Source organism: Rhinopithecus roxellana, chromosome 12 (assembly GCF_007565055.1).
Source record: "Rhinopithecus roxellana isolate Shanxi Qingling chromosome 12, ASM756505v1, whole genome shotgun sequence".
NCBI classification, from domain to species: domain Eukaryota; kingdom Metazoa; phylum Chordata; class Mammalia; order Primates; family Cercopithecidae; genus Rhinopithecus; species Rhinopithecus roxellana.
In genome coordinates this window covers 52,182,067-52,209,970 of record NC_044560.1, presented here as the reverse complement: position 1 = coordinate 52,209,970, position 27,904 = coordinate 52,182,067, and the positions used below count along the sequence as shown (strand labels likewise).

The window sequence follows — 27,904 nt, the reverse complement described above, 5'->3', positions numbered from 1 at the left end:
ACTCAAAGGCTCAAGCCATCCTTACACCTCAGCCTCCTGAATAGCTGGGACTACAGGCATGTGCCACCATGCCTGGCTAGTTTAGTAGAGATGGGATTTTGCCATGCTTCCCAGGCTGGTCTTGAACTTCTGGACTGAGGCAATCCACCTACCTCAGCCTCTCAAAGTGCTGGGATTACAGGCAAGAGCCACTGCATCCAGCCATCTTTTTTGATAAATTATAGTTATTTAGTCTTTGAATATGGAGGTTCTGTCACATAGTGCTTGCTATCCTCCATGTTGTCGTGTACATTGGAGATAATTTTTAAAATGTGTTAAAATGAGATTCAAGTCTAAATTCAAAAATGAAAATCAGAAACAGACTCAAAACCTCCAATGCCTTTTATGGTCACCTACCACTGTTGGATCATATATGTTATTCAGTGTTTTCCCCTGTTAGTGAGAAGACTATCTCAAGTTGACTTTTCATTCAATCTCCAAGGGTCTGAAAAGATGGTTCTGTGATCATAATTAAGAAAGCATCAGGAAATGGGTCAAATATCAGCAGGGATAACCAATAAGGTAAATTTACTTACTTTGACTCTTTTTCACTCAGGTCCACATCATCATAGATAATAACTTCCTGAGACTTAAGTTCTAGGGTCAAGACAGGATCAAAATAGTCCATTATTAAGCATGGTTTATATAAGCACTGACTTTCCAAATTATACCCAATTACCTAATTATCCAGGTGCATCTTTGGGTCTGTCTTGGCAAAATCTGATCATAGAATACAAATAGACTAGAAGAATCAAAGAATAAAAATATTCTCTATTTGGGAAGAAATTCAACTGAAAGATTAAAAAAAAAAGTTTGATGTCCCAGTGTCTCAAAACATATATATTTATATTAATTTGATTTCACAAAGAGTTCCAGAAAAATGAGTTCCTCAAAGAATCATTTTTAGACTAAGTTCCCATCTTTCTGGAATTGAACAAATATGCTATACTGCTAGAATAGTGAGGTCTTTTCTTAACTCCTAGAGGGGAGAAACAGCTTAATAGAATAGTCATATTGATTTTTCTTCCATGGTTTTTATTTCAAATCATTGGTAATTGCTCCTTTACAATAATCTTGCATAATGTTAAATCTGACTTAGTGCCATAATAATGATTAGGCATTTTCATTTTACAATATTCACTTTCCTTGGCACTCTACATAGAATTACATGATTTTCAGGTGATTCACCACTGAACAAGTTTGAGACCTTTGGGTATAATTATTCATAATTATTCACTCCCTTATTTTATTAAATACCTTTAAATGTGGGTGGGGATACAATGCGTGTCTATTCTAAGTCAGTTTTTTTCTTTTAAACATAGACCAAGGATATGTTGAGATGTGGGATTTTATCAGGTGTATATAATTGTCATTTGTTTTTTAGTTCAGAAAACTCATATTTATGAAATATAATATACATTTGAATTGTCAAGTTCAAGTGACATCCAGGTAGCCACATAGCTAGAGCCACTAAACAAAAATTAACAAACAACAGAACACATGACAAATTCAATGTACTGAACATGTATTGATAGCCTAGTATGTGTCATGCACTGTGCTAATTTATGCACTATTATTTTAATGGAAAAGCAAACAGCATTCCAATGATCCATTCTCAATTCAGTTAGTTTGCTGGTGGCAATGTGATCATATTCAACTTATTATGTCTTAATTAGAATGAAGGATATAAAGTGCTTCAAAAGGCAGTATGGTAGAATGCAAAATGCATGAGTTTCATAGTCAGAGAGACTGGAATACCAATCCTGGATCACTTAAATATGGATGTAGGTTCTACAGCTTCTCTGAAAAGGGATGATAACATTTATTTCTCTGGGATTTTAAGAGGAACACATCTGCTCCACGGCACGGTATATAGTAGATACTTGAGAAACATTATTCATCTTCCTCAATGTAAAAAAAATACTTCTGTAGGAAACATCTTCTTTGATTTTGGTAGATCAATTTTTCATCAAATGTGGGAATGCAGGAAGGGTTACCATTTCTCTTTCCCTGCCTCTGAATATATGAAAACTGAGTACATTTGGTCAGCAATAAGCAAATGGCACTTACCTAAATCAGGCAGCAAAAGGGAAAACGCACTGTTGATTGACAAAAGACACAAAAGAGTTAAGGAGAAAAAACGTGTTCTGAAACATGAGCTGACAGATCTCCAATAACATATTGATGATGCTGGATTGCCCTTCTTGCCCTGGTATTCTCTGACTCCAAGAAAAATGGTTCCTCTGGTATTAACAGATTCACAAGATGTGCACAGGATGTTATGGGAACACAAAGGAAACATAGGTAATCCAGGTTTGGAAAGAGAAGTTCAGAGGAGGAATTCAAGCAGGGATAATATTTGATTGAATTTGAGGGAAAACTAGAACTTTGAGAATAAAAGAAGGCTGGAGGAGGGCAGGTACATTGCAGACCATGGGAATGTCATGTTCAAAGCATGGAGGCATGAGACACCATGGCAGAGTGTGAGATCTATAGCTATGTGGATCGGATGGTAGTGAGAGCTACTTTTAGTGAGAGACAGAACTAGAGAAGTAGAATGGGGACAGCCATGAAGTATTTACTTGCCAGGCTAAGGAACTGGATATTTGTTCTAAACGTTGTATGTAGCCAACCAATAGTTTTGAGAGAAAGGTAATTAGATTTGCATCTTAAAAATATTAGCATTCTCATCTGGCTCAAATATTATGGGACTGCACGTTATCATGCCAATAATTTTCTCTCAGAAAACATCTAATTTGCTAAGGCCAGGGTCTGCCTTTGTGCATAGGGTCTTGTTGACCACAGAAGGTAAACTCCCTCTTCTTCCATATTAGGACTACAATTTATAAACCTCATGTTTTGTTGGGTCTCTTGGTAGATCTAGATCCAACTGACAGTCGGACTTAAAGTCACAAAACTCTGAAACTTTATAATCAAAAAGAACTTCAGGGTAGAACAACATAATTCCATCTCACTATAGGTAATGACCTTGGGCAAATTATTTTATCATCTTCTGCCCTCACAAAATAAAATCTCTATATCCTTATATCTACACAGATGTTCCCAGTCTTACAATGGTTTGACTTGCAATTTTTCTGCTTTACAGTGGTGTGAGAGGGATATGCATTCAGTAGAAACCTACTTCAAGTATCCTTAAGACCATTCTTTTTCCACTTTCAGTACAGTATTCGATAAATTACATGAGATAGTCAACACTTTATTGTAGACAGGCTTTGTGTTAGATGATTTTGCCCAACTGTAGGCTAATGAAAGTATTCCAAGCATGTTTAAGATGGGCTAGGCTAAGCGATGATGTTTGGTAGATGTATTAAATGCACTTTTAACTTAACATATTTTAGAGTTTCAATGAGTTTATTGGGACATAACCCCATCACAAATTGAGGAGCACCTTAATATCTACATCTATATCTATCTGTTGCCTGCAAAGTGTCTCCAGAGTCCCCCTTCCATTATATACAAGAGAAAACTGGAATGCTGTGGGTATACAAAGGAAGTGATATGCCCATGGTTATACATGGAATAAATGGCAGAACTGGTACTAGAATCTAGAATCCAGGTTCCCCTCATATCTCTTTCTAGTGCTAGTGAGTTTGGAACCTCTCCCAAAACTGGCACTTAGCCTAGGTCATCTCAGAGGGTCTTTTCCAGGTCTAAGACCTTGCAATACATGAACTGTTCAGCTGAGCAGCTCATCTCCCCCTTCCACATATTGCTGCTCTCAAGGGAGATAAATTAAATATGGAACAGTAGACAGATAAAAACGACTGGGGCTTGTAGGGCCCAAAAAGCATAAAAGGACATGGTAAGTAACATAACGCTTAGTGGTAACAACAGGAATAGGATGTTAAGGATGATGAGGAAAGTTTCCTTTCTGGACTTTGCTTAAGATTTTCCCTCTACCCTCATTTTCAACCCTTTCTCTGCCATTTTTTCAAAGGAACATGCCACTTTTTCATTAATTAGTCTCTGTGCATGTAGTTCAATCAAAAATTCACAAGAAAGGGGCAGATGATGGCCAGATCCTTGGTTTTAGTTTCTGATATCCCCTTCACTGTTTCTTAGACTGGATGGATAACATCAACCTGTGTATCTACCAGGTTAATCCCCTCATGGAAAGGGATTTAAAGGGACTTTTTACCTTAAGTTTTCTTTTGACTTGGTTTTCTTTATTTTAAATCTATCCTTTTCTTTCTTGAAGAATTGCTGCAGTCTTTTGAGTGCTTCTTTTCCATCTAAACTAAGAGGAATCACAGGACATAAGTAACATGGCATTTAAGAGAGTACTAGAGATAGAGAAGGCTGTTGTATTATAAAATCAAATGCCACATATTCTCACTTACAAGTGGGAGCTAAACAATAGGTATACATGGACATAAAGATGGAAATAACAGACACTGGGGACTCCAAAAAGGGGGAGGGTGGGAGGAAGAATGAGGGTTGGAAAGTTCCCTATTGGGTACAATGTTCACTATTTGGGTAATGGGTACACTAGAAACCCATACCTCATCATTAGGCAATATATCTATGTATCAAACCTGCACATGTACCCCTGAGTCTATTAAAAAAATAAAGAACCAGAGCCTTTGGTTTCATGTTCAAAACACATCCCACTCAAGAAAGAGGAAGAAAATGCCTTATTGAATGATATGCTTTTCTTCTTTGTTTAGATGTGATACGAAGTAGCACACACCAGTCAACTATGAAGGGAGTAATTATATTTCAAGACAAACTACTGCAAGTAGTCTCTATTTTGCAGATTTTATGAAGCAGTCTTCCCTTTAGAGGAAAAGATAACTCAGGGAAATGTAGTTTACAAACTGTACTAGAAATACGTTATAGAAAATCCTGACTCAATTCCCACCTATGAGTGAGAACATGCGGTGTTTGGTTTTCTGTTCTTGCGATAGTTTGCTGAGAATGATCGTTCCCAACTGCATCCATGTCCCTACAAAGGACACGAACTCATCCTTTTTAATGGCTGCATAGTATTCCATGGTGTATATGTGCCACATTTTCTTAATCCAGTCTGTCACTGATGGACATTTGGGTTGATTCCAAGTCTTTGCTATTGTGAATAGTGCTGCAATAAACATACGTGTGCATGTGTCTTTACAGCATCGTGATTTATAATCCTTTGGGTGTATCCCCAGTAATGGGATGGCTGGGTCAAATGGTATTTCTAGTTCTAGATCCTTGAGGAATCGCCACACTGTTTTCCACAATGGTTGAACTAGTTTACAGTCCCACCAACAGTGTAAAAGTGTTCCTATTTCTCCACATCCTCTCCAGCACCTATTGTTTCCTGATTTTTTAATGATTGCCATTCTAACTGGTGTGAGATGGTATCGCATTGTGGTTTTGATTTGCATTTCTCTGATGGCGAGTGATGATGAGCATTTTTTCATGTGTCTGTTGGCTGTATGAGTCTTAACTATGACAAAATATACCTCTTTGGAGACCATCCAACCTAAATTCCTTGACCAGTCAACAACTCTTACTTCTCCCTATTTTATATTCACCAGTATCTAAAATTTTGTCGATGTGTTTATTTCTTTATTGTTCATCTTCCTTATCTAGACTGTGCACGCTATGTGATCTGACTTCTTCAAACAGAGACCTGACAGTATTGTTTAAACAATATAACTCCAAAATTCAGATTAATTGGTATATGTCAAATATAAAATTCCACAATTACGGGATATACATTACTCTCAATAAACATTAGAGCATTAAAAAATAATGACCTAATATTATATCAAATTAAAAACATTTTATAGTCAATTCAAAAAAGGCAATTATTCTGTACTTGCTCACTACCATGTAAGTGAATGAGAAAATAACAAATATAACAACAGAAAAAATACGCCCATTTGGACAAAATCATCACATCACTCTCGAATATCTACTAGGCAAAACTGTAATAGCAAAAATACTTTTCAAAAAAATAAAATGAGAAAATGTTTATACCCAAGACCTAAAAAAAAAAAAAAAAAAGAAAGAAAAAGAAAGGAAATCCTGGCTCTTGAAATTCTTATCATTGATTTTTAATTTACTGAATAATATAGCAATGGTGATACATTGATTACCCAGCTGATAAGTACAATTCTGTCAAATATCCTTTTGGGGCTTTTAGGGGGTAGAGTGAGGGAATGATATGCCCACATCATGCCAATCAGCATGCCCAGTTCAGGGTCTCCTTTTTCCCCTTGAACCCTTAAACTCCTTGCTTTTGACCACTGTTGTTTTCTTTTCCACAACATGTCCTTAATAACTAAACTTGTCGAATAATACCCATCTGAACAAATTTTATTCTTGATAACACTGGATCACTACATGTTATATTAAGCCCAAATCCCAGAGATAGGCTTACTAACTTACAGAGACACAGGTAAGTCATAAACATTGATTTGTTCCTGGAAAAACAGCTATAGAATTGAAGCAAGTTTTATTAATATTTATGTCTCTTTTATTACTTATTTCCTAACCCAATATTAAAATCCTTTACTCTGGGAAATGGGTATTTCTCAAAAGCGAGAACAATGTGATTTAATATGTATAGTATATGATTGTACACAATTACAAGTATCCTGTTGATCACAATTATAATATTACAATAGGTTATCATAACTTTCAGTGTGAATCTTTCCTAAAAGATGATGACGGGAGTCGGGGGTGGTAGTGGGGCGGGGTGGAGGTGGGTTCTCACTTAAACTCTGGCTTTACTAGACTAATAGGAAGTGTCATTAGCCTACAAAGCCAAGAAAGAGAGAAACTCACTCTATCTTTGGGTAGTTGTTCTTTGTTTTGTAGACATCTTCATACATTTCTTCTCTGTTTTCTTCTGAAATTAAAAAAAAACCTACTTATATTCATTCCAATAGCAATAGTTCAGATTCATATTAACAAAAATTTTTAGATACTTACTAAATGGTACTTTGATCTTTCTTTTGTTAAATAGTTTTTACTGAAACTCAGCCACATGTGTTTAAAAGCATATGGTAAAAATACTTAAAACTCTGTAAAAGTATGTATAAATGAAAATTAAGACTCATTTCCACCTGATTCCAAGTTTGAACTGATGTAGTCAAAGACAGTTGGTTCTTTAATAGATTCCTTCCTTCCACCCTCCCTCCTATGTGTATTTAATACATAATAATCAGAATTTACTAAGCATCAGGCATTGCGCTGAATGCTGGGGAAACCATGGAAAATGAGATATATCTTGAATAATCTCTCCCTTCACAACATGGCTTTGGCCTAGCCCAAGACATAAGCTTAACATACACAGATATACTTTAGTTCAATCCTGAAACAGAATCTAATGGAAAAAACTTTGAATTAAAGGTCAAGATTTTCAGGTTCAAAACTCGACTTTAACACACAATGATCTTAGAGGAGTCACTTCTCTATGTCTCAATTTTCTTTTAAAATGAGTGTACTGGGTTTAATGATATTTAAGGTTGTTTTTCCCTCTCAACTTCTGGGATTCCAAGAAGATCAATCAGAGTAACAATTGATTCTCTCTCCTCCATTGCTTTTTCTTTTTCTAAAATTTATTTTAAAATTGACAAATAATTATATATACTTATGATCTATAACATGTTTTGATAATTGTATACATAGTGGAATGACTAAGTCAAGCTAGTTAACATATTCATTACCTCACATACTTTCTCGTGGAGAGAATTTAAAAATCTACTTTCAGCAATTTTCAAGTATAGAATACTTTGTGATATAATCACTATGTTGTACTATAAACCTCCTGAAGGTACTTCTCCTAATTGAAATTTTGTATCCTTTGACCAACACCTCCCCATTACTTTTTCATTCATGAATTCATTCATTCAACAGATTCTTTTGAATATCTAACATGTACTTGGCATTATGCTAGGGGCTGGAGAAAATGGTATGTATAAAGAAGGTAATAATCTAGGAGGGGAGACATTAATTAAAAAGTCACATAAGAACAAAATTATCACTGCGACAAGTACTATGAAAAAGAAGTCCATGGTACTATGAGATTGTACACCAAGGAGAATATTCCCTGCGGAAATAATGATGGAACTGAGATTAGAAGATTAAGAGTCAGTGAAGCAAAGGGACCCAGGGGAGGAAAGAGGATTTTGGAAAGGGAGGGAGAAGCATATGAAAATACCCTGCTGTGGGAGCTTGGCAAATTATAGAAGCTAAAAGAAAGTCAGCATAACTGGGTCTCAAAGGTGAAGACTTAGTATAGTATGAGATGAGGCTCCAGAGGTCTGTAGGGGTAGGTTAGTCAAGGACTCTCGATCATGTCAGAAGTCAATCTTTAAAGTATTAGAAAGCCAAGAAAGTGTTTTAAGTAAAAACATTCTTATAATCAGACTTCCATTGTAAAAAGATCAGGAAGGAAGTAAATTCACTTTTACATAAGAATGCTCTTACCAGCATCTTCACGTTCCTGATTCTAAATGCATTTATTAGCACATACCTTGGTATTGCAGTTAGCACATACCTCAATACTGCTTCTCTTAGCTTCTCACAAATTGGTATTATTAAAATATGAATAATTAAAAGACGTCTTATCACTAATCAGTCATAGAAGTATTCTGCAATTCCTACTGGCAGCTTCAGAAATGTCTTCCTATACTTACCACTATTTGAGGCAAATGAGCTACAGAAGTTTGGCTTCGGTCTACGGGAGAAAATAACAAAGACCATTTTTGTACGTTTAAAGTCTCACCACATTCATCTTGCTGAAAGACTGGAACATTACTTACACCTCTTTCCTGGAGTACTCGACATCATCATATATCTCCTCCGAGATGGAACTTGGCTTAGAGACCCCTAGGTCTGGAGTTTCTTTAGTCGACTCCAAAACCTCCAGATACCCAACTGAAAGGAAACCAGAACCACCCCCGAAAAACATTTCATCAGCTGCCATGATAAAGTCATTCACACACATCACTGGCAATGCAAGCAAGCATAAGAAAAGGCAGATTAAATGGGCTAAAATTGGATTACAGTCTTGGTATGTATGATCCTTGGGCAAGCCACCTCACTTTGCAGCGCATCAGTTATGATTCTCTGAAGTTGAGGATAATAATGCTAACACTGAATCATGTGGTTTTGGCAAGGATTAAATGCATACTTAAAAAGGGTGCTGGTTACCTAGTAAACTAGTAACTTCCTTCTTTGATGGTTCTTCCTTTAATCCCTGATCTCAAACTTTGAAGTCTACCAGGGTACATCCCTGGGGCTTATCTCTCTACATCTAGATGATCTTATCCAGTCTTATGGCATTTCTTAAAGCAAAATTTCTCAGACAAGTTGATTGAGCACATATCAATATATATTATTCATTAATTCATTCTGGAGTTAGCCAGAAGATAGTGTGCCAGGTTAACAAATGTAGAGGAATTGTTTGCACAGGTAGCTAAATGCAGATGCTGGCTTACTTCGCAGAGTTGTAAATTTGTCATAACCATAAAACTGCCACTTCTTTATCTGTTGGCATTGGTTAATATTTAGGGTATGGGTAATTCATAGCCATATTCAGATATGAACTACTAATCAGAAATAGAAAGTAATATACATGAGAAATAAACAACAAGCACATTAACTTGTATCTATTAATTAAATGAACCAAGCAATAAGATTTTATCCTCTGACAAGAAGTCAGTGAGCGTGTAGGCCCCAAACCATCTCAATGAATGTCAGCTCTCGGAGGCATAAGGTCCCGCTTTTTCTCAAGGAGTGATCAGTAAATTTCTCCAACACAAAATAAAGATGCTGAACACACAGTTGCTTCTTAGTCTGCAGCATTTTTTTTCCTTCCTCAATCCTTCCTTTTGGCTGAAGCAAATGCAAAAGTTTATGGCTTCATTTTAAAAACACTGACGACTCTCAAATTTACATCTCCAATTTAGACATCTCTCATGAATTCCAGATACTTTATCAGCCTTCACACCATTTCCTTTTGGTTGTCTAAACATATTACATTCCAAACCAAACTCATAACTTCTCTCTGCAAGTTTGCTCTTCCTGAAGTTTATTCAATCTCATAAAAGGGGCAATTCCATCCTTTATGTTGCTTAGGCCCAAAACCTTGCAGACATCCTTGATTCATTTCTCTCTCATTTCTCACTTCTAATCCAAAGCCATCTGTCCACTATAGTTTCAAATTATATTCTTATTTCAAACACATCTCAGCAATTCTACCATAGTATCCTCCTCCAAGCTACCACCATTTCTCACCTAAATTATTGCAATAGCCTCCTAACCGTTCTCCCCAATTTAGCTTACATTTTATTTTCAAGACAGAAGCCAGATGATTATTTAAAATGCAAATCAGGTCGTGCCTTTCTTGTACTTTCAAAGGCTTTCAGTGGTTTTAAAAATCTCGTTTATTGTAAATGCTAAAGTTCTTGCAATGATCTACAGAAGTCCCTTGTTATTTCTGTGACCCCATCTCCTACTATACTCTTCCTCAGTTACTCTGAGGCCACACTGGCCTCCTTGCAGCTCCTCCAACATATCTGGCCAACTTCTGCCTCAGGGATTTGCACTTTTTTTCTTTTCCTAGGTCGTTCATATCCTAGATACACATATGGCTGTCTTCCTCAGCTACTTAAGGTCTATTGAAGTCATCCATGAGCACTTTTTTTTTTTTTTTTTTTTTTTTTTTTTTTTTTTTTTTTGAGATGGAGTCTCGCTCAATCACCCAGGCTGGAGTGCAGTGGCGCGATCTCGGCTCTCTGCAAGCTCTGCCTCCCGGGTTCACGCCATTCCATGAGCACTTTAAAATGTCAACCTCTATCACCTTCATCTGCTTCCTTAATTCTCTTAGCTTGCTTTATTTTTTCATAATATTTACTGTTAATACCATTCAATATAGATCTTTTATTGTCTGTCTCCTCTGTGAAAGTAACCTCTGTGTAACCTCCGTGAGAAAAGGAATTTTTGCCTGTTTGCTGCTATATACCCCCATTTCCTAGAACAGTGCTGGGCACATAAAAAGCACTTAATATATTTGAATTTCGAATGATTTGAATGCATGTGTTTTCTCATTAGTGAATTTAGTGTATTACATTTATAGTGTTTACTGATATTTTAAAATTTATAGCTATTATCTTAGTATATATTTTTATTTGTTCCATTTTTTTTTCTTATCTTCGTCTGGCTAAAGTTTCTTCTCTTTGCGCCATTCAGTTTTCTTTTGATTTGTTTTCTTTCATTTATCTTTTAATAGTTACCCACAAGAGTGACCACTGTCCTGAGTTCTAATACCAGCAGTACTTATTTTTGAATGTTATAATAATGGAATAATTTAGTATGTACTCTATGGTGTCGCCTACTTTCCTTCAATATTATGTTTGTGAGATTCATCCATAGTGTTGCAAATAGTTTTAATTTGTTCATTCCGATGACTTTATTCTATTGTGTGAATAGGTTACCATTTATTTATCTATTCTACTTTTTATGGGCATTTGGACAGTTTCCAGTTTGGGGCTATTACAAAAAGTTTTGCTACAAACGTTTTGTCTGTGTGTTTTGGTGCATTAAACTGTGCACCAAATATGTATATATTGGGATATATACATAAGTATGGAATTGCTAGGTCATAGGATATGCATATGTTCAACCTTAGTACTGCCAAACAGTTTTCCAGAATGGTTGTCTCAGCTTACAGTCTCCACAGAGAATGAGAGTTTTAGTTGCTCCATATCTTCACTAACACTTGATACTTTTAGTCTTTTCTATGGTAGACAATTTGGTGAGCAGAACTGAATCTTCATAGTGTATTTGCCCTTTGGATAGTTTCTTTGGGGAAGGGCCTGTTCAATATTTTTCTAATTTCACTATATTTCTTTTTCTAAAAATTGATTTCTAGTTTATATTTTCTGAATAACAAGCATTTATAGATGTGTATTCCAAATATGAGTCATTTATCAAATATGTATATATTTGATATATAAATGGTATATGTAAATAATGCAAACATCTTCTCCTACACAGTGACTTCCCTTCTCACTCTTTTTTATTTTTATTTTTTAAATTTTACTTTAAGTTCTGAGATACCTGTGCAGAATGTGCAGGTTTGTTGTGCCATGGTGGTTTGCTGCACTGATCAACCCGTCATCTAGGTTTTAAGCCCCACGTGCACTAAGTATTTGTTCTAATGCTCTCCATCCCCTTGCCTCTCACCCCCGACAGGCCCCAGTATGTGATGTTCCCTTCCCTGTGTCCATGTGTTCCTCACTGCTCAACTCCCACTTATGAGTGAGAATGTGTGGTGTTTGGTTTTTTCTTCCTATGTTAGTTTGCTGAGAATGATGGCTTCCAGCTTCATCCATGTCCTTGCAAAGGACATGAACTCAATCTTTTTTATGGCTGCATAGTATTCCATGGTATATATGTGCCATATTTTCTTTATCCAGTCTATCATTGATGAGTTGTTTCCAAGTCTTTGCTATTGTAAATAGTGCTGCAATAAACATACGTGTGCATGTATCTTTATATAATTATTTATAATTCTTTGGGTATATACCCAGTAATGAGATTGCTGGGTCAAATGGTATTTCTGGTTCTAGATCCTTGAGGAATCACCACACTGTCTTCTGCAATGGTTGAACTAATGTACACTCTGACCAACAGTGTAAAAGCATTCCTATTTCTCCACAGCCTCGCCAGCATCTGTTGTTTCTGGACTTTTTGATAATTGCCATTCTAACTGGCGTGAGATGGTATCTTATTGTGGTTTTGATTTGGATTTTTCTAATGGCCAGTGATTATGAGCTTTTTTTCCCATATGTTGGTTGGCTGCATAAATGTCTTCTTTTGAGAAGTGTCTGTTCATATCCTTTGCCCACTTTTTGATACAGTTGTTTTTTCCTTGTAAATTTGTTTAAGTTCCTTGTAGATTCTGGATATTAGACCTTTGTCAGATGGATAGATTCCAAAAATTCCCTCTCATTCTGAAGGTTGCCTGTTCACTCTGATGATAGTTGCTTTTGCTGTGCAGAAGCTCTTTAGTTTAATTTGATCCCATTTGTCAACTTTGGCTTTTTTTTGCCATTGCTTTTGGTGTTTTAGACATGAAGTCCTTGCCCATGCCTATGTCCTAAATGGTATTACCTAGGTTTTCTTCTTGGGTTTTTATGGTTTTAGATTTTACATTTAAGTCTTTAATTCTTCTTGAGTTAATTTTTATGTAAGGTATGAGGAAGGGGCCCAGTTTCTGTTTTCTGCATATGGCTAGCCAGTTTTCCCAGCACCATTTATTAAACAGGAAATCCTTTCCTCATTGCTTGTTTTTGTCAGGTTCGTCAAAGATCAGATTGTTGTAGACGTGTGGTGTTATCTTCTCACTCTTTTAATGGTATATTTTAATGAATATATCCTAGCTCTTCTAATTCTTTCAAGGCTAAAGCAAATTAATACCATTACTCTCTTCCCAAACAATTACCAACCTTAGGACACTTTAATCACCGTCTCAATATAAGCATTATGAATGTTCAATATTTTATAATATTTTAGACCTTCCTCAATTTGACATTATTTTGTTGAGTTAATGCTTTTGCTTAACTTTTTTTCTTGCATCCACAACTTTCTGTCTGTGATTATTTTCCTTCTGCCTGAAGTACATGCTTTAGAATTTCCTTCAGTGCATTTTATCTTGACAATAAAATGTCCCAGTTTTTATTTGTCTGACAACATCTTATTTTTCTTTCATTTGTGAAAGACATTTTTATGAGACATAAAATTTCAGGTAGATATTTAATCTCTTTCAGCAAAACTGTATTCTCATTACACACTCTTGAGAAGTCAGCAGTCAGAGCTCAGTTTTTTTTTTTTCTTTTTGTAGGTGATTGGTTTTTCCCCTTTGTCTGTTTTGAAGGTCTTTTAAGATATTCTCTTACTCTTTGATGTTCTTCATTTTGAATGGCTAGGCATAGATTTCTGTTCTTTATCCTGCTTAAGAACCTTAGGGTTCCTGGTTCAAATTTATCTCTCTCAATAATTTTGGAAAATTCTCAGATAGTATCTGTTTTATCTATTATTTCCTCTTCCTCATTTTTCCAGTATCCGTTTATGGAATTCTGATTTTTCTGATAATATTGCTATTTTAAGACTTCTCACTTTATCTTCCATGACTTTTATCTTCTCTTTTACTCTTTTTTTTTTTTCAAATCATTTCCCCATGTAGAATGAATTTTGGATAATTTCTTTAGATTTATCTTTTAGTTCACCAATTTTCTCTTCAACTGCAGGTAATGTGATATAAAATGCAATCACTGCATTTTATCAATTTATCAATTATTTTTTTTTCTTTTCAAATATTTTTAAAATATCGTTATTCCCCATTCATATTATTCTCTATTTCAAAAACATATTAAACACCTTATGTGTTATACCGATGATTCTAATATCTGCAATATCTTGTAGGTTGGTTCTGCTATCTGTTCTGCTGGTTTTCCCTCACTGTGATTTGTTTCCTTGTGTTTGGTTATTTTTGACTATCAATTGTTAGTATTTTAAAGAATATTTTGAGGGAATTATTTGAAATCTGGGATAAAACTAAATAGGGATTTGGATCTCAGTAAAAATCATCAAGGCAACAGTTAGCTTTGGCATGCACCTGCCAGTTTTCCTGGTTACTGTAGGCATGTGGGTGCTTTTCTTTATAAATCATTTCTGTGATACTTTTATGAATGTTTTAAAAAATTGATTCTTCACTTTGTTTTAGTCAAGAGAGTCATTCATATTACCTAGTCCACCATATTTTTAGACACTGAAGTTTGATTTATCCTTTCATTCTACAAAATTAAGTTGGGTTTCTCCTGTGTGCCCAATACTGTGTCAGATTACAGAGATACAGAAAAAAATACCAAATGGTCTATGATTTCAAGGTGCCCACAGTATGCCATGGGAGATAACACATAAATCATGAATTGTAATTTAAGGCATGGTATGATTTTTTTCAAAATACAAATAAATGAAAAAGACTAATAGTTACTTAACATATGATCCAGAAACTTCATATGCATTGACAAATAGCCCTAGGAAATTAGTAGTAGTATCACCACTTGCACATGAAAGTAAGTAAATTTCCCAAAATCACGGGGTTAGTATAGAAATGCTTTATTCCAGGTCCTATTACTGTGGTCGTTCTGTTGTTATTGAAGTGTCAACTGAAAGAGTAGTAAAACCAGGAGTGGAAAAAGTGATACCAAGTCACTATGATATTGTCTGTGTCCCTGGATCCAACTATGACTAGACTTTGTACTAGGTGAATCTCCTTTTCTTTTTGGTTTAACATAGTATGGTTTGATTACTGTTGCTTGCAATCAAGGGTCCTGACTAACATGCAGGTAAGATACAACCTGAATAAAGTCCACAAATGACACCATAGTATTATCATCAGTACATGTCAATGATGATGTGAACCTAGACAACAGGAGCTAGTATATATAAAAGGAAAAGAATAAACATTTGCTGAGTACCTATCATATGACATACTGTTGGATTTGGCCCTCATAAAAGCCCTGTGAGGTCCATATTATGATGGTCTCTTTTTATAAATGAAGAAATTGAGTTGCAGGAATATAAAATCCTTACCACACAGCTTACTAAGCATTAGAGCTTAGGTTTGAACTCAAGACATTTGCTTTTAAATTCATTTTTTTTTTTCCACTACTGCACAGCTTCCTCACTAGGACAAGTTGCTTGGCACATAATAGATGTTCAATAAATATTGGTAAAATAAATAAAAATTTTGGCCATGCTCAGCTATAAAACAAATTGGTAATGATGAAGAGGATCAGGAAGAAATGCAACTTACAGTGGCCTTGGGAGTGCCTGGCCAGCTTCAGGCCCTCAGGGCAGGGATTTGTCTGGATGACGTCAATCATGGCCTCTTGCTTTCCAGCCAACATGTTCCTTCTACCTGTGTGGATGTTGGTCATCTGAATTTTTTCAGGTGTCCCTTCATAGGCATCTACCTAAACATATGCAAAAGGGAGAGTACCATAGGTCTCTGACTTACCTAATGAGTTCTTTGCTTAGTTGTACAGCTTTTCATTCATTCCTCTTGGATAACAATTATTTATCATTTATTTAACATTGAATAATACCTTACCAGACTCTAAGTTTCCTGAAGGTCCATACTATATCCTTCATGACCTCTGAATGTTCAATGAATGCCTGGCACAGAGGCAGCTCACAGGAAGCAGTCAGGATATAGGGTGTACTGACTCTAGCGCAGGCTTTTTATATTCCATATAACTTAATCATCATTATACCTCATGAGAAAGTATCATCAATTCTTTTGATAAAGAGTTTAGAGAGGTTAAGTAACTGGTCACTGGTTCCACAGTTAGTAATCTACCTAGGCAGGACTTGACCCCAGAACCTTGTTCTAAGGGATGCTATGTATTCCTTTTCATTTCCTCCTTTTTGCCTACATTTTTTCTTCTCACGCACCATTCTTCTGTTCCGTCTCAATTCTTTCTTTACTCCCTTTCTCTAGCATTTGTCAAGCACTTACTGAAGGCAAGACAACATGCTAAGCTCTAGAAGTAGAGACAGAGTTTAACACATTGGTCTTGGAGATAATGCATGCAAATGATTAGGGCATAATGTGATGAATGTTATTTACAGCAGTATTGCTCACCGTCCTGGAAACAGAGAGGATGAGGAGGCTGGTTCTCTTGGCTGGGAGATGGGTTAGAGAAGACCTCGAAAAGCAGATGTTATTAAATTGTATTGGAGATTGATAGAGCAGATAAAGGAGTATCTGGCAGATAAAGCACAAAAAGTCACAGGGGATTTGGGGAAGTGTTCATGTCCTTATAAGGGTAGCAAGGAGGCTGCTGATAAGGTAAGAGTTTAAGGAAAAAGATAAGGGAAGACAGCCTGGAGATGAGGTTGAAAAGGTAAACGAGAATGGGGCTGAGTTATGAAGGGTCTTGTGTACTAAGCAAAGAGTTTGGGCTTTATTTCTTAGCCATTAGGATTCAGGCAGGGGAAAACCCTAATCACATTTACATTTCAAAATGTTCTAGATAGACTGACAGGAAGAGACCCTGGAGAGAAAGAAAATTAGAGTATTTTTGGCCATCTAGGTGTTTTATAATTGTCCAATGAAAATGAGAGAAAGGTTATTGTCCTTCTGACGACAACAGAATAGACATGAGGATTGACTATGATAATACATTTGAAAGTACTTGGGGAAGGCTAATATAATTAATAGATATAAGGAGTGGATTATCCTGAGTTTTGAGTGGGATCTTGGGGAAACTCACAGAAGAATAAGAGGAGGGGCATTCTTTTAAGTCATGGTACCAAGAATTAAATGTATAAATGGAGAAAAGTGACAAGAAAGTAATGAAGTCAATATTTTGCACAAATATAGTGACCACCGTCCTTCAGTGTACTCTCATAATGAAGGCAGTCCCCTCATTCACCTAACATATTCTAAATAGCATTTAACAATTTCTGAAACCCAAATGCACTCCATAAAAGAAGGAAGTGACCCTTTGTTAGTAGTTTGAGCCCATATCTGGCTTACACCACCTAGCCAGCATTGAAAAAGAGCAGAGCCTGAGATTTTTCATGGCTAATATCCTTAGTCATATATGTCTCCTGCCCTCTCATATGCTCTTGATCAAACCATTCCTGATCTCTAACTTGACAGCCATTGATGACTTGGCCTTCACACCCAGTGCTGCTCCCCTGTCTCTGGACCTTGTCTTTCTCAATTAGCAACTTACACCATCCTTTGAATTATGCTGCTTTCTGATGCTCTCTGAACACCCAGCATGGTCCAGTCCAGCCTCTGGACCTACACGCCAGTTCAGGCTCATACAGCCAACATGCTGTTTGATTTACCCTAGCTCTGCAGATGGCACTGGGACAACTGCGTGTTAAAAGATAGGCACATCTCAAACAGGTATCTAATGTGAGCACTGGCAATCGCCTTGGTGGTATCTATTGTTTAAGCCTCCTGCCACCCAACTGCTTTGAAGGGGATGAGGTCAATTAGATATGGATATACACACATTCACCATATTTAATATTAATGAAAGCAACAAGAATACATTTCATTTTTATGGTAGCTTATGGCGTATGAAACACTTTCTTGCACATTATTTTATCACCACAAACAAGGTAGAATTGGCATGGGAATGGTGATGGTAGTTGGGTAGAAATCATTTATTTTCATTTTACAGATGAAGTAACCAAGCTCAGAGACAAGTCACTCTTCTAAGCAGGGCCTTAGGGCACAGCATTTAAGGAAACTCTCACTCCAGGGTAGTACAAGGGCAGGGACGGCACCTGAGAGTGGGTACTGCCTTGTAGTTTGCACCCTGGGTTTCTTGTTGGACTTAATCTAGTCCCAGCCCTGCTTCTAAGGCCTGCTTCATGGCTAAAAAGTAGAAAATTAGGGGCTGGAGCTTAGTGTCATTGTTGCATTTATTTCCTTGATACAATATCAGATGCCCATTGCATTTTCTAACTCTGTCTCTCTGAAGAGCTCTGTCTCTCATGCCCTGTAAGGTCACCCCCATGAACTGATCTGTTATATGTCTACATTGCAGGAACCATAGAACATAGGTACCTTGAAAACATGGTTTGAATGTGGTTCCTTTTCTGTGTTCTTAGGTTCCAATTCACATGGCTCTTTTTCCTTCATTTTTTCATCTTCATGTTTAGCACTGAAATGTGAAGAGACATCAGGAAAAAAAAAATGAAGCTTAGAGCGTTTAAATGATTGTGTACTGTCCAATCCTAAATGAAATGAATGGGAAAAATTGATTTAAGCAAATAAGAATCATTTCTCTTAGATGAGGGGTCTAGGATCAGATCAATTATATACATAGTTTCCTTGAGTTTCTGCCTGTTCCAATTAATGCCAGAGTGTCAATTCCTGCTTAAAATCTTCTAACTCCCTATAGCCTGTAAGATAAAACTTAAGTTTCATCGTGATCTGGCTCCTACCTTTCTTTCCAAACTCATCTCGTGCTGCCTTTTACCTCCACTTTTGTTTGAGTCTAGACTCTCATAATTCCTCAAACCCACCACCCTATTTGAGCAACTCTTCCTTTTCATTATTTTTCTTTAGACATGCCCTCCACATCTTATACTGGTAAATACAATGCCCTTCATGATATAGCTAAATCATCTTATCTCTGAGAATGCTTCCCTGATTCTCCCAAGCAGTCATACCTTCTCTACTCTTCTAACACTTTGTTCTTCTATATTATCTTACAGAACATCTATCTATGGATCTATCTCCAGTCCCTCCACTTTGTCTTGTCAACCACTAAAAATCAAGGCAGAACTATCTTATTCACATGTGTAACTCCAGCGTTAATGCTGTGTAGGAATAGCTGGTTTTCGTGCTTCACTTCTGTGTTGTTAAACTTCCAAAGGAGTGATAATATTTTATTGTGATTTCCTATTTATTTGGTCATTTTACCCTCCAAGTAACCCCTCACTCCCAACTACTCTGGCTTCCCCTCCAACCTTGGATCAAGGGTAGAAAATATATTCTATTCAGTTTTGTACCTCAGAATCTAGCAGTGTCTGAAGAGTAAAAGCCCAATAAATATTAAACTAAATAATTAATCATTTGACCTGTGCCTGCCATGTGCCCAGCACTGTGTTAGTGTTGTAAGTTTAGGGACAGGTAGGAACTCAGGGAGAGAGAGGAAGGTAGCCCATCCAGCTAAAGCAGGTTTTCTCCATGATTCAGCAAACGTTTTTAGACTCAACCAGGAAATTTTGATATTTGCTTCTCCAGAGCTCATCAACCATGCTTTTTAAAATATATTAGAATAACTCCAGGGAGAAGGGCTAGAAACAGACTCTGAAGAGGCAGGTAAGAGCACTACTATGTGCCAGGGAATTCCTCTGGACCCAAGGAGTGTGAGAGGTATCAGAAACACCAAGAACATTAAGACATTGGCCCGGAATACAAGGAGCTCCCAAACAAGAAGTGGAGTAGGGAGGGGAGGATGAATTGGCATGTTAGCAAACTACATACAGTGAGTGCCATTTGTGCAAACATACTGTGCAAACAGAACTTACAGTGGTACCACAGGCAAGGGACTGGTTAATTCTCTCTGAGGGAGTGGAATGAAGAAAGGGTTCATACACAAGGGGTGCTTGATGGATTAGTAGAAGCTTGCCAGATTGTTAAATTGGGGTGAATCAATGGCTTAAAAGAGCAAAGGCAAAGAGACTTCAAACAGCATGGTACATTTCAGAAACTGTCAGTTCTTTGGAATTCATGTTATTGTTATTTGCCTGTTTGATTGTGTGACTCTCCCACTAATTCAGGAGATCCTGAAAGCAATAGCGAGGTCTCCATCACTGCTACAGCCCGAGAGATGAGCACATGTCTGGCACAGGCTGGATACTCAGTAAATGTTTGCTGAGTACAGCATGGGCTAGAACAAGATAAGAGAGGGAGGCAAGGCAGGATCACGGATCACTTCCTCTGTACTAGGTATCTTGCAAGGTGCCGGGGAAACTGAACCAGGCTAGTTCAGTTTGGAAACATAGCTGGCCCATAGAGGAAAACTAGTTCAGTCATCAGAAAGTCAGTAGTTGGACAGATGCTTTTCTTTTTGAAGATAAAACTCACCTAGGTTCTGGATAGGGAAAGTTCTTCCAAGGCTGAAAGTAAAGAGGAAAATGGTTATTTTCATAAATCAACCTGAATCAGGCTCTGTTATTTGGTTACAGATCATTAGCGACTACACCAAAAGGTGAGGGGGATGAAGCCTCAGTAGAGAGCAAAGGCAGACACTGACCACAGAAAGTTCCAGAAACTGTTGCAGTGGGGCTGAAGATTAATCAGAAATGTAAACAAGCATTTCTGACGTTACAGGGCATGCCCAAAGGAATGTATGATGTGACTCACAAAAATTGTCTGCACACCTTTCCAGAAATGCATCTGAAACATAAATAACTTCTAAATCCTATGAGAAAATATGAATCTGTGGGATTTAAGCAATATTTTAGTGGGCAAATTGGCATTCACAAGTGCACAAGTAATGCTGGAATTTCTCCCTTACTCACTGATCACGTGCCTTGTGATCACCGCTCAAATCTTGCAGAATCTATGTTTGGCTCCATTAAAATTATGCCCCAATGATCAAAATGTAGCCCCTCATTTATTCAGTGATTATAGATCTGGTCCCATTCATTATTTGGAATCTGTCTAAGAACGCTGAAAAGAATAGAAAATATCTAAGCATCTAAAATGCCACCACAAAATCCAGGTATCCTAGCTCATTATACTCTCCTTCGAGGGCAGCCCTGCAGACCATTATTCAGAGACTCTTGGTCCTTATTTTACACATAATTCTAACAAATTAGATGTAGCACTGGTAGAATGACAAGTCAGACAGGCCTTGTTTTTATATCTTTGTTACATGATTTACAGCTTACTAAACCTCTCTGAGCCTTAATGTTGTCATCTGTAATATGGGAGCAGTGATATCAGCTCACAGGGTAACTATGAGGGTTAAGCGCTACTGTCTATGCACAAGTGCTATCACACTAGAGGGACTTGGTACACGTTTGACCAGATGAAAAAGTCATTGCTAGACACAAAGATATTGACAATAGAAAAAAAGGGAAAAGAATTCAGAAAACCAACTTGTGGTAGTTTGGTATGAAGGGAACTAGTTCTGCAAAGGCTCAAGAGCATCTCAAAAGAAGAGCATAAACTATGTCGACTCAGTCCCTTATAGTCAAGAATATTCCAAGTCATTAAGAAAGGAAGAATTCAGATTCCACTCACTGAGCTTAAAAATACAGATATAAACACAAAACATGTATGAGAGTCAAAAGATTTAAAAATTAAACATAATTTTATGTTTTACTTAAAACATAAAATTGGGATAAAATGGGATAAAATTCATTTACTTGGCGAGTTCACTTGTGTAGAACAGTTTAGTATTTGTTGGTGTTGCCAGGCACATGAAGCATTTTAATAGGCTATTTCTACTCCCATTGATAGAAATAATAATCATTCATATTTTTCTAGTGATGAAGTATATCCACAAATGAATAATCCTTACCAGCAAGCACAAGAAAACTGAAACAGAGAGATGAAGGATCTAGACTAAATGTACCCAGTGAGGAAAGAGTAGAAACTTAACTGATCCTATTAAAACACTAGGTAAGGGCCTTCTGTGAGCTTATACAGTGCTTACATACTGTGTTTGTCTTACTTCTCCCAGACATTCAGTGAAACAAGTATTGGTCCCTTTATTTACTGAGCATCTACTACTGCAGATACAGTAACCACAAGACATATGCTTCCTGTCCTCATGGAAAATACCCCTTTTCTTTCCTTCTTCCCTTTCTTCCTTTCTTCCTTTCCTCCTTTCCTCCTTCTTTCCTTCTTTCCCTTCCTTCCTTCCTTCCCTTCTTTCTTTCTTTCTTTCTTTCTTTCTTTCTTTCTTTCTTTCTTTCTTTCTTTCTTTCTTTCTTTCTTTCTTTCTTTCTTTCTTTCTTTCTTTCTTTCTTTCTTTCTTTCTTTCTTTTCTCTCTCTCTCTCTCTCTCTCTCTCTTTCTCTCTTTCTCTCTTTCTCTCTTTCTCTCTTTCTTTCTTTCTTTTCTTTTTTGATACAGGGTCTCAGTCTGTCTACTGCCCAGACTAAAGTATAGTGGTACAGTATCAGCTCACTGCAACCTCTACCTCCTGGCCTCAAACGGTCCTCCTGCCTCAGTCTCCTGAGTAGCTGGGACTACAGGCATATACCACCACGCCTGGCTAATTTTTGTATTTTTTTTTTTGTAGGGACAGTGTTTCACCATGTTGCCCAGGCTGGTCTTGAACTCCTGGGCTCAAGTGATCTGTCTGTCTTGGCCTCCCAAAGTGCTAGGCTTATAGGCATGAGCCACTATGCCTGGCCAAGAATTCACCATTTTATAGAGGACACATCTGAGTCTCAGAGAGGTGAATGCTCTGTTTCAAGCACTTACTAACAAGCTGTTTACCTTCATTTATTTAATTTTCATTCTCACAAGGACCTCAGATGTGAGTGCTTTATTATTCCCATTTTGCAGGTGAGGAAATGGACATTCAACATCACATAGCCAGGAGTTGGGATTGAGGCCAGCAGTGATTCTGCTTGGGCCCTACTCAGGTTGCTATGCTGCCTCCAGGTGGCACCTGGCACCAAGTCTAGCAGGAGCCCAGAAAGCATGTCTGAAAGCCAGGATATACAAAACTGGATTGTGCCATAGAACTCTTCTCGCTGGAAGTCACAGTTATTAAAAGCTAGTTGTCACTACCCACCACAGAAAAGGGCTATGGATGAATTGGAACCATTTCCTCCCGTCCTATCACACATTTTTGTCTCTGACAGTAACAGGGCTCAAAGTGCAGACTCTTAGAAGCTGAAGTCTGGAAAAACCTCAGAAATAGGAGTAAAAGTGAAAACAAAGACATTCCTTCCCTCTAAAAGATACTACTTTAGAATCAACCTTGCATGCTTATTTTACTTTTAGTTATAATGTTGGTAAGCAGAAACAATACCTTTTGGAGTTCTTCAATTCCAACTGCATATGTTGCTAAAATAAACATAAAAGAATTATTTCAAGGCAGTTCATCCACCCATTTCTTATAGTATCCAGGATTAAAGTAGTTATGAAAGATTCCAGAGTTTGGTTTTCTCACCTTTAAGAACATCAGACTGTGTAAAGCTCTATCTACAAAGTTTGGGAAATTATGGGGTCAGTGATCATGGTTTTAATTTCTGTGGGGATTTCCAGAATGGAATTTACAGTTGATGAAGCATGTGAAACCATTTCAGTTTCCTGTTTTGGCAAACAGATACATACTCCATGCTTAGAAGAAAGCACTAAAATTTAGTGGCAGCTCAGAAGGCAAACGTGAAAGGAAAGGGAAAGGAAAAAGCCTAAATCCCACTTAAACAAAATGAATTCTCTATCTTGCCCCAAAGTGCTCTGTTCCACAGCCCTTTTCATTTCCTTAAATACAGTTTGAAAACACAAGCACGTCAACTAAGGCTGACCCACCTTTTGATTTTTCCAATAGTTCTGTGGATTTTATTTAATGACATGATGCCAATCTTAATTACAGTCATGCATCACTTAACAGTGGTATTCTGTTCTGAGAAATGCATCCTTAGGTGATTTCATCATCATGTGAATATCATAGAACATACTTACACAAACCTAGATGATATAGCCTGCTACCTTCCTAGGATATAGGGTATGGCCTATTGCTCCCAGGCAACAAACCTGCATAGCATGTTACTGTACTGAATACTATAGGCAATTGTAACACAATTATAAATAGTTGTGTATCTAAACATAGAAAAGGTACAGTAAAAATACAGTATTCTTTGGGAGGCCGAGACGGGCAGATCACAAGGTCAGGAGATCGAGACCATCCTGGCTAACACGGTGAAACCCCGTCTCCACTAAAAAATACAAAAAACTAGCGGGGCGAGGTGGCGGGCGCCTGTAGTCCCAGCTACTCGGGAGGCTGAGGTAGGAGAATGGCATAAACCCGGGAGGCGGAGCTTGCAGTGAGATGAGATTCGGCCACTGCACTCCAGCCTGGGCGACAGAGCGAGACTCCGTCTCAAAAAAAAAAAAAAAAAAAAGATACAGTATTATCATCGTATGGGACCATTGCTGGATACGCAATTCATTGTTAACTGAAACATCGTATAGCACATGACTGTATTAATACATACAAGTAGTGGCAAGAATTTGAGTTCAAACACAGTTCTGCCACTCTACATAGGGTATTTCAAACAAATTACTTCATTTCTTTGAGCCTCAGCTTGCTCATTTATAAAAATGGACCAATTGGAACCTGCCTTACAGAGTTAATGGGGAGATTCAAGGAAATAATGTAAGAAATTTGGCCAGGTACGGTGGCTCATGCCTGTAATCCCAGCACTTTGGGAGCCTGAGGCAGATGGATCACAAGGTCAGGAGTTCAACACCAGCCTGGCCAAGATAGTGAAACACCATCTCTACTGAAAATACAAAAATTAGTCAGGCACAGTGGCAGGCCTGTAATCCCAGCTACTCAGGAGGCTGAGGCAGGAGAATCGCTTTAACCCAAGAGGTGGAGGTTGCAGTGAACTGAGATCATGCCACTGTATTCCAGCCTGGGCAACAGAGTGAGTCTCCATCACAAAAAAAAAAAAAGAAAAAGAAAAAGAAAAGAAATTTAATATACCTAGCAGAACACTGGATATTGTATAGAAAATGGCAATTTTTTTGATAAAAATTACTTGTTTGGTTTTTCTTTGCTTAAAAGTTATTTATAAAAGTTTTCTCCCTACTGTTAGTAAATATATGTTCATAAAAGTAGGACTCCTCCCTCTGCTTTTCTCTTTCTTGCTGCTAAAGTCTTGAAGCTTTAGAAAACTGACCAAACAACATGTTGCATTTCCAAGCTTTTATTATTCTAAACATATAATCCACTGATAAAATCAATGAAATGCTAGGTTTTCTTTAGGGACTATCAGCATATAATTGTTGACACAGGCCTAAAATTCTACATGGATAATTAATAATATGTATTTCAACTTGAGTAATTGTACACATAATACTTTAAATTAGGTAATTTTACACTTAATACTTTAAAAATACCTGTTTGTGATACAGTTTGCCCAATATCCATTCCTGATATGAATTTGCTTTCCAATTTTAAGAATAATAATCTCCTTCTTTCTAATCCAATTTATTTACTTGTCTATGCTTTTCAAAACCAAATCATGAGCTCTTTGCTTCTCCTAACCACCATGGGATGGATATTATTACTTCTTCTCTCTTAGAAATGATGAAACCAAAGCCTGGAGAACCAGCCTTATTTGCCATGGCTAGTAAACAAAGATAATACACATTCAATTAATAATGTGTTCAAAATGTCGTTACTGCTGTTTAACAAAGTGGAGGTTCTTTCATGATAAGCTAAGCTATCCAAACTTAGGTAGGAATTCCAACATATATTCCAAGGTAGGAGTACAGAGGATAAAGGGCTACATCCCAAAGAGTCAGGAACAGACTAAGAATTATGACAAGAGCATGCGATCTACAGCATGGGAGTCCTCGCTTACTTTCTGCACAGAATTATATAACCCTCTCTCCACTGACTAGTTTTATCGTGGGGGCAGAAAAAGGACTAATATCTGAAGATGGTCCTCAGCAGCCCTCCAACTGCTAGTTTCAAAACACTTGGTCATGTCTTGGAGGCCTTTTGTTCCTTCTCCTCATCCTATCTGTATGACCTTGGAAAAGTCCCAATAGCAGTGGTAACAGCAGACATTCTTGCCTTGTTACCGGTAGTAGGGGTAAAGCAATCAGTGTTTCACCATTAAGAATCATGATTAGCTATAGGCTTCCTGTAAATGTTCTTTATCAAGTTGAGGAAGACAATAGAGTCCCCATCTGTTCCTATTTTTATGACAGTTTTTTAAAATCATAAATGGGGGTTGAATTTTGTTAAATTATTTTCTGCACAGATTGTCTGATTTTTCTTCTTTATCCTGCCAATATGGTGATTTTGTTGATTTTTGAATATTGAACCAGCTTTGCATCTCTGCACTCTTATATACCATTACCAAATGAAGAATAAACCAAACTTGATCATGAAGAATAATTCATTTTCTATGTTGCTGAATTCTATTTGCTAATATTTTGTTGAGGATTTTCATGACCATACTAATTAAGGATATTGATCTGAAGTTTTCTTCTTTTGTACTGACTTTGTCTAGTTTTGAGATCATGGTAATACTAACTTTAAAAAAACAAAATGTGTTTTCTCCTCCATTTTTGGGAAAGATTGTATAAAATTGGTATTAATTCATCTTTAAATGCCTGATAGAATATTTCAGTGAAATCACCTTAGAGTTCATTTTGGGGGAATTTTTAAACTATGCATTCAGTTTTCTTAAGAGTTACAGGGATATGCAAATTATTTTGGGTGAGTTGTGGTAATTTGTGCTTTTTGAGGAATTGTTCCTTTTTTTAAATCTAAGTTGTTAAGTTTATATGTGAAGAGTTGTTCATAATATTCCCTTATTATTGTTTTGATATCTACAGGGTCTATAATGATATCCCTGTTTCATTCTTAATATTATATCTTCTTTCTGTTTCTTTTTCAGCCTTGCTAGAAGTTTATCAATTTTTTCAACCTTGCTAGAAGTTTGTCAATTTTACTGATTGTTTTTTCAAAGAACACATTTTTGGTTCCATTGATTTTCTCTATTGTTTGTTGTTTTCATTTCATTTCATTTACTGCTAATCTTATCCTTATTGTTTCCTTTCTGCTACCTGCTTTCAAGAATTGTTCTCTGTCTTTAAGAAGTTTGATTATGATTCTTCGTGAGATTGCATTTGTTTTAGATTTGCTTGGTTTTTTGAACCTGTTGTCATATTATGTCTTTTTTTTTTTTTAGATGGAGTTTTGCTCTTATCGCCCAGGATGGAGTGCAATGGTGCGATCTCGGCTCACTGCCACCTCCGCCTCCTGGGTTCAAGAGGTTCTCCTGCTTCAGCCTCCTGAGTAGCTGAAATTACAGATGTCCACTGCCACATCCAGCTAATTTTTTGTATTTTTAGTAGAGATGAGGTTTCACCATGTTGGCCAGGTTGGTCTTGAACTCCTGACCTTAGGTGATCCACTTGCCTCAGCCTTCCAGAGTGTTGGGATGACAGGTGTGAGCCACTGCTCCTGACCCATATTATGTCTTTTGCCAAATTAGGGGAGTTTTCAGTCACTATTTCTCCAAGTACTTCTTCAGTCATGCACTCCTTCTCTTCTCTTTCCAGAAGTCTAATGACATGAATGTTA

The 27,904-nt window shown here is 37.0% G+C and overlaps 1 protein-coding gene across 2 annotated transcripts in view; it reads right to left on the bottom strand.

The window, feature by feature from the left end:
- Window positions 1-27,904, bottom strand: part of FYB2 (FYN binding protein 2) — a 109,268-nt gene that overhangs the window by 18,333 nt on the left and 63,031 nt on the right. For both annotated transcript variants that reach the window (XR_748241.2, XM_010365729.2), the window contains exons 6-15: window positions 23,603-23,637; window positions 20,693-20,724; window positions 18,662-18,758; window positions 15,884-16,043; window positions 8,820-8,934; window positions 8,694-8,734; window positions 6,838-6,901; window positions 4,199-4,297; window positions 2,110-2,138; window positions 576-636 (exon numbers count right to left, since the gene is read on the bottom strand). Coding sequence is in view for 1 of the 2 variants with exons in the window: in XM_010365729.2 (XP_010364031.1) it covers window positions 576-636; window positions 2,110-2,138; window positions 4,199-4,297; window positions 6,838-6,901; window positions 8,694-8,734; window positions 8,820-8,934; window positions 15,884-16,043; window positions 18,662-18,758; window positions 20,693-20,724; window positions 23,603-23,637 (733 nt within the window). In the remaining variant the exon portion in view is untranslated. The remainder of the gene's footprint in view (window positions 1-575; window positions 637-2,109; window positions 2,139-4,198; window positions 4,298-6,837; window positions 6,902-8,693; window positions 8,735-8,819; window positions 8,935-15,883; window positions 16,044-18,661; window positions 18,759-20,692; window positions 20,725-23,602; window positions 23,638-27,904) is intronic.